General features: G+C 39.6%; 1 protein-coding gene across 1 annotated transcript in view; it reads left to right on the forward strand.

Moving 5' to 3' along the window:
• Positions 1–752: 752 nt before the first annotated feature.
• Positions 753–21,355, forward strand: part of LOC105392435 — a 34,052-nt gene continuing 13,449 nt past the window's right edge. Inside the window, exons 1-25 of the mRNA XM_048632011.1 lie at positions 753–3,014; positions 3,839–4,224; positions 4,809–5,007; positions 5,292–5,444; positions 5,831–6,030; positions 6,364–6,444; positions 7,033–7,129; positions 7,627–7,720; positions 9,372–9,447; positions 10,438–10,583; positions 11,426–11,541; positions 12,588–12,727; positions 13,095–13,145; positions 13,386–13,460; positions 13,594–13,644; positions 14,040–14,207; positions 14,818–14,932; positions 15,214–15,319; positions 16,556–16,649; positions 17,134–17,239; positions 17,741–17,934; positions 18,094–18,180; positions 18,606–18,710; positions 19,251–19,396; positions 20,097–20,292. Of these exons, the coding sequence (XP_048487968.1) occupies positions 1,076–3,014; positions 3,839–4,224; positions 4,809–5,007; positions 5,292–5,444; positions 5,831–6,030; positions 6,364–6,444; positions 7,033–7,129; positions 7,627–7,720; positions 9,372–9,447; positions 10,438–10,583; positions 11,426–11,541; positions 12,588–12,727; positions 13,095–13,145; positions 13,386–13,460; positions 13,594–13,644; positions 14,040–14,207; positions 14,818–14,932; positions 15,214–15,319; positions 16,556–16,649; positions 17,134–17,239; positions 17,741–17,934; positions 18,094–18,180; positions 18,606–18,710; positions 19,251–19,396; positions 20,097–20,292 (5,121 nt within the window). The 5' untranslated portion in view covers positions 753–1,075. The remainder of the gene's footprint in view (positions 3,015–3,838; positions 4,225–4,808; positions 5,008–5,291; positions 5,445–5,830; positions 6,031–6,363; positions 6,445–7,032; positions 7,130–7,626; positions 7,721–9,371; positions 9,448–10,437; positions 10,584–11,425; positions 11,542–12,587; positions 12,728–13,094; positions 13,146–13,385; positions 13,461–13,593; positions 13,645–14,039; positions 14,208–14,817; positions 14,933–15,213; positions 15,320–16,555; positions 16,650–17,133; positions 17,240–17,740; positions 17,935–18,093; positions 18,181–18,605; positions 18,711–19,250; positions 19,397–20,096; positions 20,293–21,355) is intronic.

A 21,355-nucleotide genomic window follows, 5' to 3' on the forward strand; every position in this document is an offset into this window, starting at 1 on the left:
TGTCAAATAAATGTATCTTTCTTTCTTTCTTCTTTCTTTCTTTCGATACTCCTATAAAATAAAATAAAAAATGATTATTTGAAACTACCCTTAAGTTAAGAAAAACAGAGTTACAGAATAACCCCCTTATTCATAAAAAAGTTACTGAACGGATTAACTATTGAACTGTTCTGTCCCTCTCTGACAGAGAACAATTTGTTCTTTGACAGAGAGTGACAAAACAGTTCAATAGCTAATCCGTCCAGTGACTTTTTTATGAATAAGGGGGTGAGAATTTAGTAAGTAAACAACAAATATAACTTCAAGTATCAATATGTTATGGTTTGACTCAACCAGAGTCATTAATCTTGGAACAAATTGTAAGGAACAAATTATTCGCTTAGTAGCGAAAGTCATACACAGATGGCGCTACTATCGTATTACCCAAACAAATTGAAAAGCAAGTAAATTATTAACCTACGCTGTTAATCGTAAACATGACTTAAACTTGGATTATACTGTGGTCAGAGTATGCCATCATATACGTGTATACAAAGTATAATACAAAGTACTCTGTGGACTCAAGTTAAACCAGCTCAAACCTACAACCAGCGGTATGTAAACAATGTTCGACTTGGGCTCTAAACCTAGGTTTATTGATAAATGATGCGTTGGTACTAATAAAATATGAATTATTACAATTAATACAGCGGACAGTGGTTCACAGAGTATGCCTAAACCAAACTACTTTGAAGATATTTGAACACAACATGGCAACACATAAAAAAATAAAAAAGTCAAACAATCGACAATCAATCCGCAGCTATGAACAGTTGGATATTTTGGAAAAATATAAAATTACTTTGCGTTTTTTGTACCCCATTGCTCTTTTGTTGTATTTACGTTTATATTTTGTACCAACGATACATAGTCCGGAGAGGTAGAGGGCAAATTAGATTTTTCTAATAGGTTAGAAAAAAAGTGTTTTATATTTTCGCTTAGTAGTGAGATTTTCGTTAAGAATAGTATCGCAAACGCCTCATTCTTTGTCTAGCTCATGTAAAGGTTTAACACACAGGACTGTAGGCAACGTAAAATGGAAGACCAACCCAAGGAATCTTTAGCAGCACAAAATGCCGAAAACACAAAGGGTGACATATTGGCTGGCGATATTCCGAAAGCCGGTGATGATTTAAACGATCCTGTTGCTTCTAAAATTGATGGCAGTGGCGATGCACTTAAGGAAACATCAGATGAGGTGACCACACTATCTATGGAGAGTGAAGACACTGTTGACCCATCAAAGGCTACTCCAAATAAGGCTTCAGAACCTGTACCTGAAGGTCATGATAATGTTTGTTCACCCAAAACCGTAGATGCCGCATCAGACCTTCAGAAACCGAAGCCTTTTGATATGAAAAGCTTTAATAACGAAACTGAACTGAATAGTGAAGACATAGAACTGAAATGGGATGATGATGAGGATGGAGATAATGTAGTTGATGACAAAACTCCAGGACTGATTGAAAAACTTAATTTAATAGATGACAAAATCTCCAACAAAGATGATTATTTGGATAAGGCTGCTGATACAACACCTATGGATGTAGATGAAACAGAAAAGGAAGAGGTATTGCCACCTGAGGCATTAGATAGTAAAATAAAACTGCCGGAACATACTGAAACAGCCATTACTGATGCCAAAGTGGAAACTAACAGTAATAGACAGACTGATGAGAGTGATGGTAAAATAGATACTCCTGTTGCATCCACAGATGATGTTGAAATGGATTCTTCTAATATAAGTAGTTTTGTCAAAGAATCTATTAATAAAGAACTAGAAGATAAAGTACTTGATGCTGAAACTAGTGATAGTGTCAATATGACTGAAAAAATGGAAACTGACCTTGTAAATGATGAACTGTCATCTACATCAATTTTAGAACACAAAAATACCAATGATGACAACATAAAGACAATGATAGAAAATGAAGTAAATACTATGATGTCACCAACTGAAAAGAATGATGATGGCGCTCCATCTATTGATACCACTTTACTTCATAAAACATCCATTGGCACTGTAAGTTTAGAAGGTCAGTCAATTCCTAGTGATGATCCAGGTTCTAAAATAATATGTGAAAGTACAGTTGCTACGGTTGAAAACCTTCAGAAAGATATGCCTGAACCATTCATCAGCAAAGATATTGATGATCCATCAGTTGAAACTCCTGAACCATCTAAAGCTCAATCTGATGACATTGATACAACTACAGATACAGCAGAAAATGTTGCTTTGTCTACAGAAATATCAGAAAATGCTGTGAGTATAAGTACATTGGAAAATCCTATTGATTCTAGTGACACAATAAAGAATGTTGACTTAGTTCCATCAGAAGTATCAGCAACTAATGTTAATTCTTCTGTCAAGAAAGAAAATAGTAATGAAAAAGAATTTGTTGACGCTACTCACACTAAAAAGGAGATAGAAAATCTCTCTCCCACAGCAAAAGATGTAGAAGAGTGCAAAAATATGGGACCAATTGCAACATTAGATGAAGTCAAGGATGTCAACAAAGGTTTTGCTCTACAAAGTTCGAAAACTATGATGGAACCGAAAGAGACTGTAACTAACACAGAACCAATAACTTCTGAAGAGGAAAAAATAGAAGTTGATACAGCAAAGGCCAATGCAGCTAATGATATCACTGACACAGTACAAAACACAATGGAAATTGACACTCCAGCTCCAGCAGTTGAACCAAAACCATCTAAATCAAAAGCTGAAGATGAGTCTATTGAACCACAAGACATTAAAACAGAATGTCCAGAACCAGTAAAAGACTCAAACCCAGCTGATTTTGACCCATCATCATCAAATGAAGGTCAGTTAGACGAGTCTGATGAGATACAGGAAATGGCGGATAGTCTCGGACTGTTGGCTGAGTCATCAAGGATCATGGATGATGAAGAGGATGAAGAAGAGGATGCGGATGATGACGATGATGCTGATGCTGATGAAGACCAAGATGATGGTGAGTTTGTCAATAATAATAAATTTGTACTTAAATAATTATTGCCTTATAAATTTTACGATTTTATTATTATTTTTCACCATTTTGTGAGTTGTGAGTCGCGTAATTTCAGTCGCAGAAATTTTGCCCATGCTGAACTGCCACACGGGCGCTTTTTTTCATTAGCTGTCCAACTTCTATGGGTGAAGCCATACGAGCGTAATTTTGTGGGTTGTCGAATTCTGTCGGAATTGTGCATGTGAGTCGGCAGACAAGTCATTTTACTCATTTTGCGTCGCCGCCGTGAGAATCAAATAGGACTATTCTATGAAATCGATTGCGGCAGATATTAAGCGACCGAAAATGCGTGACTCACAACTCACAAAATTACCCTAGTGTGGCCTCACCCTAAGGCGGTAGAGGTATTGAAATTACATTAGGTGGAAGGTTTATGCTGCGTGATACGTCCAATCTACCTGCTGAATGTGGAGATTATGTAATAAACCCTTTAGCCTGGTACTTTATGTCCTGCAGTGGACAAATGACTCTGCGTCAGCATCATAGGCATCAGTATTTTACACCAGACTTATCAGACCTAATCTATCTATGACAGAAATAATCTCTGTATGATTTTTAAGGTATCAATGATCCTATTTGTAAAGTAAGACCCTTACCTTATGTAAGTGAACATTTATTATTATGGGCATAATTGTTTATATTCTCTTTTTTGTTGTTGTTAAACTTTGAGTTCCATTTCGTTTACCACTTACTTACCCATATTTTTCATTATGTAACTTTCCATATTTTGTTACTTTACCTTTATTTTATTTCCTCTAATCAAATAGAAAGCAACCTAATGACAGCCGAACAGTCAGAGGACTCAAACAATGCTCAAACTTCCGAAACAGATGCCCCAAAAGACGCCACAGCTGATATTGACATATCAGAGAACAGCTTTGCTGGTAAAATTGTGCAGAAAGAGACAGAGGTAGCCGTGGAAGCTGAGGAGAAAGAGAGAGATATAGCAGAAGAAGCAGGAGAGACAGAGACAGATGTAGCAGAGGACACAGAGGCAGATATAGCGGAGGAAGCAGACGGAGATATAGGAGAGAGTGAGATAGCAGCAGCAGATGATGTGATAGAAGATGCAGCGGAGGCTGAGGTTAAAGATGCTGAGTTGGATGTGGATATTGACGATGTGGTTGTTGAGGAGATAGAAATTGTTGGGAAGGTAAGCACTATGGACTTCTTAAAAAAATGTAGCAGTTTGTATAGTCAGGTCTGCTCTAAGCCCACGTCCAATTTAAATATTTCACTGACATTTGTATGGAAATGTAAAAAAATATGTATTTTTTATATCTGCTTGTGAGTGGTGGAGCATATGTAAATATTATATTGAATAGCTGTTCCCGCGCGCTTCGCTTCGCCTTAAAAAGTTTTCCCGTCGGAATTCCGGGATAAAAAGTAGCCTATGTTCTTTCCCAGGGTCTAGACCGTATGTACACTAAATTTCATTCAAATCCGTTCAGTAGTTTTGACGTGAAAGAGTAACAGACAGACAGACAGACAGACAGAGAGACAAACACAGTTACTTTCGCATTTATAATATTAGTTAGGATTAAGATTGAACATCCTTGTGCTCTACTCAAAGAGAAAATCAATGTGTTTATCTCTAAACACAAGTGTTTTGTACAAATAATTTTAAAGCTTATTTTGGTATGCCTAAACATAAAAATTAGCCTTAATTCATTAATTTCTTGTATTTATTCTCAGCAAGGCTAAACTCATAAACACTTTCATTTGTTTAATTCCCAGCCACTAACCCCAGTAGAAGAGGCAACGCCAGTCATAGCGGCAGTAGAACCAGTGGTCGAAGCCTCAGACGTTAACCCACCCGCGCAGGAAGGGGTCTCGTCGGTGCAACTGTCTGAACTGTCTGCTGACACCAGCTGGGACTCCGTATCGGATCGGGAGAAGAATACGATACTTAAAAGACTGTTGGATAAAGATAGTGGTAAGTGCCTATATTGAGAAAGTAGGTAGTAAGGAAGGAGACCCGTGCCTAGGCCTAGTATTAGACCAGTGTAAGTTTGTGGACCCAAACACAAGCAAGCTTGTGCTGGACACTTTTATGGTAAGCTTGTGCTGAGAGAGTTGACAGAGACTGTAAGATGTATTCAGGCTGCCCGAAGGCCTCTGATTAGGCTTAATGACTGATGCCAAAACAGCAACCGGGACCCACGGCTTAACGTGCCGTCCGAAGTCTATTTCACCTGATCGTAAACATTTATCTTGCAGTGGCACCACCCCTCAAGACTCTAGATCTGACATCCGACACGGAATCACCAAGAAAGACGAGGTCTACAAGCAAAGCAGAGAAGAAGACTGAAGTATTGGAACCGGACAATATCGTCAACATTGTGGACTTCGGAGAGATATCTTCTGAGGATGGTGAGTTTTTACTGCGATGGAAATAGAGAGGTTATGTTAGGAGTTTCAAGTGCGTCTAGATGCATACATTTGAATGTACATAGTCTGATTTGCTTAGAATAGAAGTACATACTTACGATCTATGATGATGATGATGATGATGATGATGATGATGATGATGATGATGATGATGATGATGATGATGATGATGATGATGATGATGATGATGATCGTGAGGATGCCGACATGTTTCATCAAACTAAGGGGACAAGAGGCGATCTTATCACATAAAGCGATATTTGCCAGACCACCTTTAGATGGATGGAATAAGAGATTGAAATTAGGTTGCAGTTGCAGTATAATTCATTCATGTATGCAAATAAAATAATCCATTCTCAACTACCCAGACATCCAAGAAGTCAACCAAGAGCAATCCAAACTCGACTCTTCGCCGACGAAAGAAGACCCAAATTCGAGTGTGACGTCCGTGAACATCCCTAAAGACCTGGACATCATCAGTGCAGCATCAGGGAACACCTCGCAAATTGTGGAGAAGGATGGGGAGACCATTATAAAGGGTGTGCCGAAGCCTGCGCCGCCCAAAATGGTGAGTTTTGTGTACAGTATTGGTCAGAAAAATCTGACCGCTCTTTAGCGCCTATGCAGAAAAGGGTGGGATACTTAAAAAAAATATTTTATGTAACTTCATAATTACAGTTTTTGAATTGAAGTTACCAGGGAAAGATATTATATTCTTTGAACAGGTTTATATAGTTTGCAAAAACAAAAAAAAACATACTTAACACTTTTTGTATTTTTAAAGCGTTTTTTTTATAGATTTTATAAGTTATGAAAATGAATAAGGCTATAAAGAAGAATAATTAACACACATCCTACGTGTGAAAGATTGTATGAAAATAATTTTAATTTTATGTTGCAGGCTCGACTGAACACGAGCGAGATATCAATAAAGACCACCACTGCATCTGCTGAGCCCAATATTGTCATCCCAGAAACTACGGTAAGGCGGAATAAAAATTTAACTGTTCAATACGATATACATATACTGTACAGCCAACAAAAAATACGGATCAGTGGAAACACTACGAAACGAAAGTGGGAGAACGGGCTAATAAATGAGAATGGCCAAATCTGACCCGCTTTGCAGCCACTAACCAGACCTATTTTTATTCAATGATAAAAAAGTTCTAAATGAGAGAAAAATGACTTAAAAAATCTAAACCACGTTTAAAAAAACTTTGTATGAGGGAAACATCTAGTCAGTACAAAGACTTGATTTTTCAGCACCTATATCTTCGTTCTCCCATGCCTCATAATAATATATACCAGGATATACTGTAGTCATGGGCTACACATCAGTATATTTTTCATCAATGCGGGTCATGGCGCCATAGAGATTTGGCCATCTTCTTTATGCGACTTGCTCTTTCTTTACTGGGAGAACGGGCTTTAAATTTAATGAATCGAAAAATACTTACTGGGGGACTGGGGGTTCATGACTAAATACATTAAAGCGCGGAAGGTCTCGTGTCCATTGCTGGTTTATTTTTTTCATTCCACTAACTTGTTGAGTATAAAATTGTTACAGCTAAACGGGTCTAAAGCGGCAGAAAAATCCAAGTTTGGTCTCGAAGTGTTCAGTTTGGACTCTGATGAAGAGGAGGAAGCTGTCAAAGAGAACACGGGTTAGTTATTTTTTAGAAATTCAGCATCAACAAAAAAAATATGAAATAAGTACTTTTCCTTACGATTTACGAATCATACCATTGCCGACATGAAGTCACTACTGTTTGATATAGAAACATCACAATAAATAATACAACCTTACCATTTAAAACGAGAGTTCTGCTATCTATGAGGAACAGAAGGTCTGAGTTAGAGTTTGAAGCTTGTGGGATTCTATCAAATAATTAATCTGACATGACTTCATATTAAAACTTTTTACATGGTGGTCACATATCATAGGTTGTCCGGCAAAGATCACTTTATGTGATAAAACTGTCTTTTGTTGGTACCCTAATTACAAAAGGCGGTCATATCACTTAAGGCGATCTAAAATGAATAGTAAAATTAACAAGTTGTGACTAACTTATAAATATTATTATTAATTTTGGTGTACCAATATAGTGTATTCAATCTATCTGTCTTGCCGCCTGTACATAATGTATGTATTACATTACAGACAAGCCGTCCGACCGTGGCGCGGGCCGCTGCATCAACCCGCTGTGTCCGGAGACATGTCGCGACAAGATCGTGGCTGATGCTGGTACGCTCAGGTAACATATAGATTGATATAACGTACAGTCAGCTGCATAAGTAGCTCTACACTTTTGTACCTTGTCAATCTGAAACCGCCTATATCCATCCATTGAAATATTGACGGTTCGTCAGTTTGATAAGGTACAGAAGTGTATAACGACTTATGCAGCTGACCGTACCTACAGTCCGAGCAAAGAAAACTGACCCCTCTGCGTGTTTTGAAACTATACAATGCCAGTACGCACCCATAGTGTACTAGCACTGTATAGTTTCAAGTGAAAAAAAATAATATTTTACTTGAAAATATACACGATTTGTGCGTACTAACCGCGTATACTTTCAAGTTCAGATTTACTGAATCGTTCTTGAAAATATACATTGCTATTACGCACATTGCTTGATTGGCGTACTTGTCGCATATAATTTATACCTACATACTGATTCTGATTTACTTAACTATTTCAGCAAATGTACATGACCACAATTTTCTTGTTCTGCCTGACATAGAATGTTAATATAAATAAAGATGAACAAGCTCTAATTTTATTGATAAAATGATATTTATAGCAATCATACTTGCAAGTATGAATACTAATATCGTATTATTTATATGAATTAAGAGTAATACTTACTACACTCACGAGCAATGAAAAATTTCCAGCGACGATAGCTCCTGAACGGAAAAGACTAGCTTAATGACGCCGTCGGCAATATTAAAGTACATTTAAAAGCACATCAAAATATTATAATAACCAACTAAAAACGTAAATTTTGATCAAATTCAAAATTAAATGATTTAATAAATTGGGGTCATTTGGTGTTGACTTTTTGCTACTTGGACTTATTCATTGCTCGTGAGTGTAGTAGGTATTACCCTATATGTAGACCTATTACAGACATATTTTTCATCAAGTTTTGAATTCACCGTAATTGTATTTTATGATTAATTTACACCCTCTTCTGAGATCATTTTTACTATTTACAGTTCAGTTCATTTAAAGTTCTACAGTTTAATTTGAATCAATTTACTTTTTAACTGTACGATGTAAACAAAAAACACGTTACGAAAACAATGCTAAGTGCGGAATGATGATGCAATGTTTAGAAAGCAATAGAATTATTACTATTTCGCATGAAAGAAAGAGAGAGCAACAATTCAAAAGGGCTACCTGGTAACTAATCATGTATAGTTTCAAGTGCTCGCATTGCCGCTTGGCACTTGAAAATATACACGATTAGTACGCAGTGGTAACTGCTGCAGTATATTTTCAAACCATAATTTTGGCCCAACATACTTGAAAATATACGCGATTAGTGCGTAATGGCCTTGTATACTTTCAAGTAAATCATGGCACCATTTTAATTTGAAAATATACGCGAGCAGTCCCAACCTCTGCGTTCTGGCCTTGTATAGTTTCAAAACACGCGACCCCTCTATGAGCAACTTTTATTTTGTATTTCTCCTGCGCATCACATCGCACCTCCTAAAGGATCTGGGTGTCTGTTAACGCACTTTAAAAAGAAAACACATTATTTAATAACTACTTGTCAATAAATCCATATTAATTTGTCATATTTGGGTCTTCAAAGGACCAATAGTAAAGAAGGGTTAATCTCTCTACATATTTGTTATTTAGGCACTGTATTTGATTAATCTTTGTTTGACAGATACTACGACATCGAACGTAAGAGGAAGGCGATGGTTTGTCAAGATTGCGCAGACGTGGTGGCTCTACGACTTCAGGTAAATATGCCGATGTTTAGCCTACTTATGTATGACATATTCCTGTTCCATTCATTGCCTAAACAGCTGTTTGATTTAGAGGTGACTGTCCTTAAACTTATTTAATTAAAGTTGGTTCAGCCATTACAAAGTTTGCCTACGTATTATTGAAGATTATTCGTATGCGGTATTACATTTACTCCACTTTCAAAGCTCAGTCCGACCCATTACTATTACTCCACGTTCTTCGAAATCTCAGTCTAACCTATAAAATTTACTTCAATCTCTTCTAAAGCTCAGTCTGATCTATCACATTGACTCCACTGTCTTCAAATGCTCAGTCAGACCCATTACTATTAGTCCACGTTCTTCGAAATCTCAGTCTGACCTATTACATTTACTCCACTTTCTTTGGAAACTCAGTCTGACCCATTCCATTTACTCCACTTTCTTCGAAGGCTCAAATTCAAATTCAATTAATTTATTCACACTACTCACAACATACACGACACACACAGCTCACAACAATTTATCCCCTTATCTCCCCCCCGCCAGGGTCTGATTACTGTCTAATCTGACCCATAACATTGACTTCACTTTCTTGGCGCTCCTATCCCACCACACAACTAACCACCTCACCTCTCCCAGGGTCTGATCTCCGGCGTGGGTCCTTTTAATTTCCTTTCAATGTGGTTGTCTGGAAGAGATTACTTTTAGTAATAAGGCCGCCGATTGTACTATTTATTTTCTTTTCCATGTTTATGGAACTGTTTCTGTTTGTGTGCAATAAAGAGTATTTTATCTTCATCTCATCTTCCCCCCGCCAGGGTCTGATCACTGTCTAATCTAACCCATTGACTTCACTTTCTTGGCTCTCCTATCCCACCACACAATTAACCACCTTATTTCCCCTCCGCCAGGGTCTGATCACTGTCTACTCTATCCCATTACATTGACTCCACTTTCTTCGCTCAGCTCACCACAAGTGACCACTTCTTCTCCATCCACCAGGGTCTGATCTCCGGCGTGAGGTCCTCTCGCGGGCTGCTGCAGCTGCCCATGTCGCGGCCAGAGCAGCAGCTCGTGGAGATATCCGACTCTGAGGAGGAGGAGGAGGAGGCGCCGCGGCCCCCGCCCCTGGGCGCCGCCGCCGCCGGGTATGTACCGCGAAATGAAATGAAATGAAATCGTTTCTTTTTTGACGTAGAATATTAGAATTACTTGTCAAAAGTCATAATCTACCACCATTTCACAAAGGCCCCGTCATTAAGGAGGAAAGAAATGGCGAAAGAAACTCCTCGAGCGAGCACCCTGTAGCGTCATCTACTAGTAACCTACGCTCCACCACTCCTCTTAGCAGAAGTTGCATGGACGAAGATGAAACAGCTTCCCATGTGGAGACACTACGATCAAAAACCCGCGGATCTCCGAGAAGTCATAAGCAACCTAGGTCGTCTACTGGCTTTCTGGCGTGAGCTTGGGTGGCTTAATAGCTAGTCACCCCGTAGGTATTTCACGCATAATGACCCACCTTAGAGGCTAAATAAATAAATGCGTAAAATCAGCTCGCCATGATAGATAGATAGTAGCCTACGCAACAGTGTCTAATATACTACGCAACAGGGTCTCCTAATATCCTACGCAACATTCCCTGGGCGCCTGCAGGCTGAATATGTACCCTAGCTCCTATCTAACAAGGTCTAATGATGTTTCATATCCCACGGTAGTCATAGTCAACTCTGAACGAAATTATATCTGAACAGGGTGTCATGTCCCACGCAACAGGGTCTAATCATAGGTGGTAATCTACAGAATCGCCCTTTTTCATACAACATTCATATGCTCACGACTGTAATCCCCGAAGGGGTAGTCAGAGGTATCACCCGCTTTTCGCTATATATTTGTACTCACGTGATAGGTCTATATCTATAGACTCGCGTGCCGTATCACCTTTTCTCATCCACACAATAATAATATTCCTTTATCTCACTATCCACAGATTCCTTGAAGCACACCTGGCGGACATGATCAACCAGACGTGGCACAAGTACGACCTGGACGAGCGCCTGCTGGACGCCCGCGCCGAGATCGAGATGGAGCTCGAGCATTTAGAGGGTATGGTTAGAAAGAAAGAAAGAAAGAAAAACTTTATTTTGACTCATACAGCAACGCAAACTATAGGTAACTTAATACTATATTAAAACTATATTAAATTTAATAGGTACTGCTTACTACTTAATAGGTAATTTAATAGGTACCTATAATAAAATTGCTGTAGTCGTCAAAAAAGGGTGTCCACTGAGCTTAAGAAATGAAGCCTTATTGATGACGCACTACGTGTAGGTAGTTATTAGAATAAGAATTAATTAATAAGCGTGGCCTTTAGCATAGCATAGCATAGCATAGCATAGCATATAGCATAGCATAGCATAGCATAGCATAGCATAGCATAGCATAGCATAGCATAGCATAGCATAGCAATTCTGACCAATTACATTATTAGAGGGAAAAATGGCAACTGAACCAACCAATTAGGGGCCGTCCATTAATCACGTGAGGTCGTTTTTCGCATTTTTTGACCCCCCCCTCCCCCTGGTGATATTTGGTGAGGTTTGGGACCAACCCCCCCTCCCCCCCCCTGGATCACGTGTATTTTTTTGGAAGTCTATGTAAAGGCAATTTTTGAGTAGAAAAAAAATATGTCATACTACAAATCGTTAAAATTTTTGCACCGTCCAAAATATTGGTTCAGAAATACCTAATTTTTTACAAAAAATTAATACACGTGATGTCTAACGAGAACCCCCCTCCCCCCTCGTGATGTTTCGTGAGGTTTTCAGTACCCCCTCCCCCCCCCCCTTTGAGCCTCACGTGATTAATGGACGGCCCCTTAGAACTGGTGAATCAGGCATAGTCGCTTATGGCGCCATCTGTAATTAGCTTTTAGTTTTACACGCCATTGTGTCCACAATCAAGCTTGCCTTCAAGTTTGCAGGATAGTCGTGCCAGTTTGGTGTCAGCGCTCCCCGAACCCGAGACATTATACACTTTAATTTTAATTTACACCACGAGAATGTAGACAAAACAATCGCCTGAACAAATTGTGCTTATCAAAGTTGAACCATTTATTTGAAATTCTCTTATTACTACTTCTTTTGCAGAGGAGCGTAAAGAGATCGACGCGATGCTGAACGACTGCCAGGCGGCGACGGATGCGCTGCGCAACGAACTATACGCGACTTTCACCCCGCGAACGCAGGCTCTGCCGCCCATCGACATTATAGACACGCCTTTTGCACAGGTAGGTAAAGTGGGATGCCCTCCAGCTGACTGTACTGAATACCGTTACCGTACAAAAACTTAGACAGTATTTATCAGGTGTTTAGCACTGTCAAACGCCAACAAAATCTGTCAAATTTAGTTTTAACCACTTGTGTTGACAGTGATAGTACAGAATATGTCTAAGGCCGTTTAGCATGTAGGACCTTACCACTAAACCATTCAACGGTAGGTATTTGACAGATTTATAAGGCATTTGACAGGTCTAAACATCTGTCAGGCTAGTAGTGGTTGGAAAGCTTGAGAAAGAGTGGAATAAGTCTATATCTGGAAGTGTATGATTATTAGCTAGGAAATGAACACCAAAGTAATGATATTTTCTCTTTCAGTATGCGGCGCTGTCGGATGATGATATCAAAATTAATCAAAATGAAAATGAGGTAAGTTATATCGTGTTAAACATAAAAACCACAAATGGAAATTCAGAATCTAGGTACCTACCCTACCTACCTGTTATGTAGGTATACAATTTATGTCAATAACTAGGTATTAAAATTACGCTTCTAACAGTAAAAATGCCAAACACAAAACCTAGAATCGTGATATTTGTAATTACTTCTTAATTCGCCATTCATTTTTGTATTATGTTTTCTAAAACTTTTTCAAATTCTGTTTATCAGGTCCGAAGGTCGAAGCGGCCTCGACCAGCCTCCATCGCCAATAAACAAGAGAGAATGTCTACTGATGTCAAGAGCGTAAGTAGATCATTAGCATTGCTTCATCAAGATATTAGCAAAAAAGACCTTTGATGAAACCTTCCGTGCTAGCGTCTGGCAATTTTATTATTCTTAGGTGCCAGATTTTAAAATTACATGATTTAACTTTCAGGAGTCGTCCGCTGATCAACAATTCGACAATTCATCCAAAATGGATGACGATGTAAGTGTATTATTTGGATTAATGTCTGAACTAATATAATTAATGCCTGTCAGGTGACTTATGTGAAACAAGTTATAACCCCGTTGTTTTTTTTATCTGCAAAAACTAGCTAGCCGTCACCAAACTGACACGCAGAAAGAATAAATTATAACCCCCACTTTTATTACAATCGAATCGTTTATTTATGTCATCTTTAATAATAACTTGTAATAGCATAAGTTACTAAGTTTACGCTAGTAATAGATACCTATTAGTTGTGTAACTTACCTTATTTGCTTATATAAATGCGAGTCTTTGTCTCCCGCTAAACTGAACTGCAGTTTGGGAGTATATATGTAATTTTGTAAGTTATACTCTGGTCAATAAATAAACGTTTAAAAAAATAATAATTACAGAACACAGACATCAAAGTGGTCAAGCTCTCCGCGGAAGCGGCCCCGGCCGGGCTGCCCGCCGCCGGGGAGCTGGTCCGTCCGGCCCTCGCCCCGGGGCAGGTGGTGCTCGCCATGAGACACGCCTTCGGCTCCTGGATGAGGGCCAGCGTGCTTGAGGTGTCTTCCAAGGTAGGTAGATCCGGCTCGAAGGATCAAAAAAGAGGTTGATGACGACTTTTAGCGGAGATATTCGCTCCGCCTGAAAAAAATCCCATGGGCATTCCGGGATATAAAGTAGTTTATATGATAATCCGGGTAAATTTCATCAAAATTGGATCAGTCCGTATCCCGTGAAAGAGCAGCAAAGGTGAGTTTATAGTCTAGATCCGGCTCGGAGGACCAAAAAGAAAGTTAGCATCGAACGCGTAGCTGCGCCCTTTAGACATACTTTCAAGAGTATATATTTGCTCCGCCTCGAAAAGCTAGCATATTCTTTATTTTTTCAGGGTATCAGCTTCCTGCGTTACAAAATTTTATCAATATTGGTTCTGCCGTTATCTTGTGAAAAAGCAACCAACATTCATCCATAATTACAAACTTTTAGGATTATAGTATTAGTAGAATTAGGTTGATAATATATAAAACGGATTTTGTAAACCCCTAAAATAATTCAGGCCCAAACGTTTTTAAAAATTTATCCCCAAACTAAATGTAAATAATAATTGCATGTTTGTTTGTGTATTAGTTTTAACTTTTAATTCGTATATGAATAAATGAAATTGAAATAATTAAATTCCAGGCCCAATTCTCTGTGTGCAAAGTCCGCTTCGAGCATAAAGTGAAGAACGCTGTGGTTTCCATCACAGCCAGGCACCTCGCTTACGCCGACCCGGCGCCCGTCAGACTTACTATCGGTGAGTTTGTGTTAAAGTGCCTAAGTTACGGTGAATAAACCGTAGATTTTGACGCCGAAAAAACAAGAGGCCTTCTGGTATCAGAAGTTTACATCTCGGTTAAATAGTTGTTGAATTTTTAAACAACGAATGAAAACCTGTAACTATTATATACATCCGGCGTCTAATTAAATAAATGTAATGACCTAGTAGTTGAAGCTAATGCGACCATGAACAGATATACAAACATGCTTTAAAATTCAAAAATATTACTTAAAACATACAAAATTTTATTCCTGCAGGTACTCGAGTGGTGGCCCTGTTCAGCGACGTTTCTGACTCGACGAAGCGAAAGTCTTTCTACTCCGGAGTCATCGCAGAGATGCCTAACCCCGTCAACAGTTACAGGTATGTGCTGAAATTGTTTTACTGCTATTGATACACGTAATTTATTACTGCGTTGCTATTGGTCCTAACAATGATCCATCTCATCGGAAATGTGCGAGAGACATACTCAGTACTCGCTTGATAAAAAAAATAGACTATACCCTTGTTGATGATGAAATGATGATTGAACGATGCAACGGTTAGACACTGACTAAAGCGCGGAAGGCTTACGGGTTCAGTTTATTGTTATGTTTGTGTATATGTATTGTTGGTTTCGATATAATATTCCGGCCTACAAAATGGATCGATATATTTTGGTCAAAAAAGGATGGAAGACATTCCATTCTTTTTTGCTCAAGAATGTGATTGAGATCGTTTTTTTTTTTTAATCTTTATTTTAAGGGTTTGGTACACAAAGTGACCATGTCACCCTATTATAAACACATTACATATTTACTAATTAACTATTACAAACTTTCTCTTAAACGAATACCCGTAATTGCTAATTTATACAGTTCAATAGCCTCCCCCGACAAAGGGGAAGTCAGAGCACTATTGCATCCACCAAATTCCTTCAGGCTAGGGTACTTATACGTTATGTCTCTTCTTTATGCCTCATTCCGGACACACTCCATCAATATGTGGTACACATCTTCTACCATGCCACACTCCATACAGTTAGGTGAGTGGGATTTTTTCATCAAAAAAGCAAATTTTTTCAATGGAATGTGTCCGGAACGTAGCCTCATTGCTGTTACAATCAAACGTCTTGACAGATTAATGGAGTTACTATCGAACCACGGGTAACGAAGTGGGCTGCATTGAACCGTCTTATACCATATGCCTTTCTCTACCGATCTTCTATCGAAGTGCTCTTTCCATAACTTGTAGCATTCCTCTTTTAGTGTGTGTATATGATCTGAATACAGAGAGAGACAAGGCAATGGTAACCCATCTGACAATGCCTGTTTTGCTAATACGTCCACCTCTTCGTTACCCGTGATACCGACATGTGAAGGAATCCATTGGAGGACAATGTTTTTATTATTAAATCTCAGTTTCGCAATTGAGCTAATTATTATATAGGCTATCGGTATTCCTCAACAGATCGAGGTACACCGAGCCAAGTGTTGTAATGCACTCCTGGAGTCTGTTAATACAACAAACGAGTCGAAATCTATAGTTTCTATGTATGACAAACAGTTACCAGTATGCTACCAGTTAACTTCTGGTATGAAACATCATTTAATGTTACAGATACCTGGTGTTCTTCGACGACGGCTACGCGCAGTACGTGTCTCACGGCGACGTGCGCGTCGTGTGCGAGTGTTCGTCATTAGTGTGGGAAGAGGTAAACAGTAAATTACCATAATTTAATAAAAAAATACTTACGATTGCAAATAAATCTTTCCATTGTGGGCGAGGCCCACTTATCAGTGAAAGGAAACCTTACCAGTATGAGTGAGAACCCTTTTGGGGCGTTTGGACGATCGTGCCTTTGGGATGACGCAACCCAACGCACCAATGTATGGCCTCACACTATCACTAATTTCGTTCCCTATTTTACATCACTTATTACACGTGAAGATACACTGTCACTCAAGGTTTCTACGTAAAAGAGACTCCTTATTAACGTGATATTCCGTCGGGAAAACCTGGGAAAACACTCGCCCTAAAAAGCTATTCTGAACTTGTCACGTTTCATTACTAACTCCGCCTCTTGTTCCTTTTTTTAATGTCTTGTGTTTAATCTAATGTAATCTTTACGTCTAACTTGTGTATGCATGTATTGTGCTAAGTAAATAAACAATCCATCTATCTATCTTCCTCCCCAGGTGCACCCGTTCTCCCGTGAGTTCGTGCGCCAGTACCTGCGCGCCTACCCCGAGCGGCCCATGGTGCGGCTGCACGAGGGGCAGAGCCTCAAGACTGAGTGGAACGGTGAGCGGTAGTGTAGTGCACCCCGCCAGTACCTGCGCGCAATAACTCAAGATTGAGTGGAAAAGTGAGGGGTACCTTGTGATGATACACGGGCGAAAACATATAATGGATGAACTGTCAGGGATGTGGCGGAAATATAACGTCAGGAAAAGTTAAGATCAACCGGTCATTATGTCATAGGTTAAACTTTGAAACAAATACAGGGTTACAAATGGCGCCTAAACTTTCTTCTCTGCTCAAAATATTAAATTCGACGTAGTATTTTCATCATTATTTTTAATGATCTAATGCCGAGTTGCAGAAAGGAACATTAGTCTAATGTCGGCATTAAATCTATGTCTATCTCTTTCTGTATATACTGTCAAAGCAAGACAGCAATAGAGAATGCCGACATTAGGTTAAAGTTTATTTCTGCAACTCATTGTTAAGCAACATAGCCCTTATAGCTTTCCGAATGTTAAAACCCAGATTCCTATAATAAACCATTCCTCCTCCCTACAGGAAAATGGTGGATCTCCAAAGTCCTCAAAACCGACGCTTCCCTGGTCCAAGTGTACTTCGAAGCGGACAACAGAAGCGAGTGGATCTACCGAGGGTCCACCAGACTCGCCCCACTGTACCTGGAGCTGCAGGCGGCTGAGAGGCCAAGGAACAGACCCCTGCCGAGGTCCACGCAGAATAGGGGGATTGAAAAGGTGCCTCACTCAGCATATGCATATTATTTTATATATCTTTATAGTATATTCGGTATGGGTAGAATCACTCGTAATATGTTGTGCTTTCTATAATTAAACACGTTATCACATATATCAGAAGAATGGTAATATAACTATAATATTTTTTTTGTTGAACAGCAAAACATGCCTTACGTGGAGTATACACGCACGGAGGAGCAGGAACAGAACAAAGCGGACGCACAGACTCAGCAGCAACAACAAGAGGTAAGTAGATAGGATAAATTGAAAAATAAATATAGTAAAACCTAGCTTAGTAAGGACAAATAAAGAACTGCTTAAAGAAGCTTATGTGTTTATTGGACTAAGTAAAATAAAGTTGGCTACTATATATAGTCCAATTAGAATGAGAATATAATTTGGAGCAAAGATAGCACCCGGTCGGGATGGTGATGTCACGGGAAGAGACCCTTGGAAATCCAAGTGTGCCAAGATAAAATGTATAAAAACTACCAAGGTTTAATTTAGCACGCCATGAGCTGTTAAAACACTGACTTTTTTCAAGAATTTTCATATGTCGTAGAACAAAAGTTGTTTACAATTACCATTCACTTACCCATTTTAGCGTACCAAACCCTTTTTGCAACACCGTGTATAATCTATGTCTATAAATTGTTTTTCTGTTTACTTAGGAGTACATCAAACGCCAGCGCGCGGTGGCCAAGAAGTCGACAGCTCTGCCGACGCCGCCGCCGAAGCACCCACAGCCACTCGACAATGTCATGAGCAGAGTCGTGGTATGTTGTATGATAGCCTTTATTTATTTTATATTAGGTTTAATAACGGCAAACGAAATAATAATTTTCTTATTGTTTCTTTATCTGCTATATCCCCCACTACAAGACTTTATGTCTTGCTGTAACAACGCCAACCGAAATGAAACACCATCAAACAATTTTGTAATTGATGAAGCTCGCTAGAACAAAGACACAACATAATATCCACACCCTTTCAACACACACACACACACACGCACACACACTCACGCCTTGTACTAATGTACTCCCTTGTGGGGTAGGCAGAGGTGCATTGCTGCACCCACTTTTCGTTAGTCCCAATGTAATAGGGGGCGGGCCTATTGCCATTTTACGGGAACATCCAAGACCCGAGAACAAATATCTGTGTTTAAACAAGTATCTACCCCAGTCGGGAATCGAACCCAGGTCCTTCGGCTCAGTAGTCAGGGTCACTAACCACTACGCCATTCGGTCGTCTTTCAACTATATAAATAAAAAACTTTAATAGATTTTCTACTTATACTCATCTTATTCCCCCAGTACTACACCCCCAAAGCGGCCGTGAAACCCCTAAAGATGGTGCCCCATTCGTGCGGCCCCTCGTGCCGGCGCGCCGACGTGCTGCCTCTTCGAGAACTGCGCACCTACAACCCGCTGGCGCGCCCGCTGCTCAGCGGCTGGGAGCGGTGAGGGAACATTTAGGGCCTTACCACAAAAATTTAGACAGTATTTAACAGGTGTTTAACGCTGTCAAACGCATACAATATCTTTCAAATTTCGTTTTAAACATTTGTTAAACAGTGTTCAAAGTTTTTTGTGGTAGTACAGTTAGTTTCTGAAGGCCTAGCACGGGACGCAAGACGTGACAAAAGTTTTGCGTCGCGATCACTGACATAGCGTTGGCCGTCAGCCATCAATAGTACCTGTCAGGTGCATAAGTACGCTGCAGAGATGAGAAAAAAGAGAGAATTTCTTCCATAATGCGTGTTGGTGATCAGACATGCTAGCATACATTCGCTTGAATTTTCTCATATCTATGAAATCTGCACGCTGTTATTTGATGCGTATATTTTACCTTAATTAACATATATTTTAGGTGTTAATTTAGACTAGATGAGAAGGTAATGGTGCCATATAAGTAAAATTATTGAACTGTCCTGTCATTAACGGATAGATAATAGACATATTACACAATAATACATAACAATAAATAGCTTTTTCACAATAAGACATAACTGACCACCTACAAAGCATGGCTTTAAGTAATTGCTTTTAGGCAATGATTCCGTCTTTACATACTTTGACTGTGTATTTCTCATTTACTATGTATTAAATTTGCACTGTGCAATAAAGTGTCCACAAATAACCAAACCCCTCTCCCAACAGGCAAATAGTCCGCTACAAGGGTCGCAAAGAAGTCATGTACAGAGCCCCCTGCGGCCGCCGTCTGCGCGACATGAGAGAGTTACACGCCTACTTACGAGCTACACAGTCGGACATGACTGTAGATTTGTTCCACTTCGGAGCCGGCACTCACTGTCTTGCAGAGTTTCTGCTGACCCGGTGTATTGTTAGCAAGAAGGTGAGTGTGAAATTTGCCTAAATTCCTAATAAATATCCACTGTCTAGCTAGCTAAACTATATGTCTACTTTCGAGCAACTCAGTCGGATATGACAGTCAACTTGTTTCACTTCGGAGCCGGGACGCATTGTCTTGCAGAGTTTCTGCTGACCCGGTGTATTGTTAGCAAGAAGGTTAGTGAGAAATTTGAGAAAGTACATTTTAAATAGCAACTGTCTAGCTAGCTAACTTATATGCCTACTTTCGAGCAACTCAGTCGGATATGACATTCGATTTGTTCCACTTTAGGGCCGGGACGCATTGTCTTGCAGAGTTTCTGCTAACCCGGTGTATTGTTAGCAAGAAGGTGAGTGTGAAGTGTGAGAAAGTACGTTTTAAATAGCTACTGTCTAAGCGAGCTAATCTATGCCTACCTTCGAGCAACTCAGTCGGACATGACTGTGGATTTGTTCCACTTTGGGGCAGGCACGCATTGTCTGGCTGAGTTTCTGCTGACCCGGTGTATTGTTAGCAAGAAGGTTAGTGTGAAGTGTGAGAAAGTACGTTATAAATACCAACCGTCTAGCTAGCTAAGCTATATGCCTACCTGCGCATGACCTAGTCTAAAAACAGATTGCCGTATAAATCAAAATGAACATTACAACTCATATATCCCATTCCACGGGGAAAGACATCTGACAAAACCCTTATTAAATTCGTATAAGGGTAGTTTTTGATTGCATCAGATGTCTTTCCCCGTGGAATGGGATATAAGAAACCTCCTGCCATCAAACACAACACATTCCCACCAGTCCCTTCACAAAACCACCGCACCCAAAACCAACACAACTGTAAACCACGCTCTCCTAACTCCACAGGACCTCTCACACGGCAAGGAAAACGTTCCAGTCCCGTGTGTGAACTACTACGACAACTCTCTGCCGGAGTTCTGTTCGTACAACCCCATAAATTATAAAATTGAATCTTACTCCATTGCAAGTTTTAAACCACTTACTGGCCACCAAAAACATCACATTCCCACCAGAGTCCCTCTAAAACTCCTACTACCCAAAATCAACACAAC

This window comes from Plutella xylostella, chromosome 30 (assembly GCF_932276165.1).
Source record: "Plutella xylostella chromosome 30, ilPluXylo3.1, whole genome shotgun sequence".
In the NCBI taxonomy this organism is placed as follows: domain Eukaryota; kingdom Metazoa; phylum Arthropoda; class Insecta; order Lepidoptera; family Plutellidae; genus Plutella; species Plutella xylostella.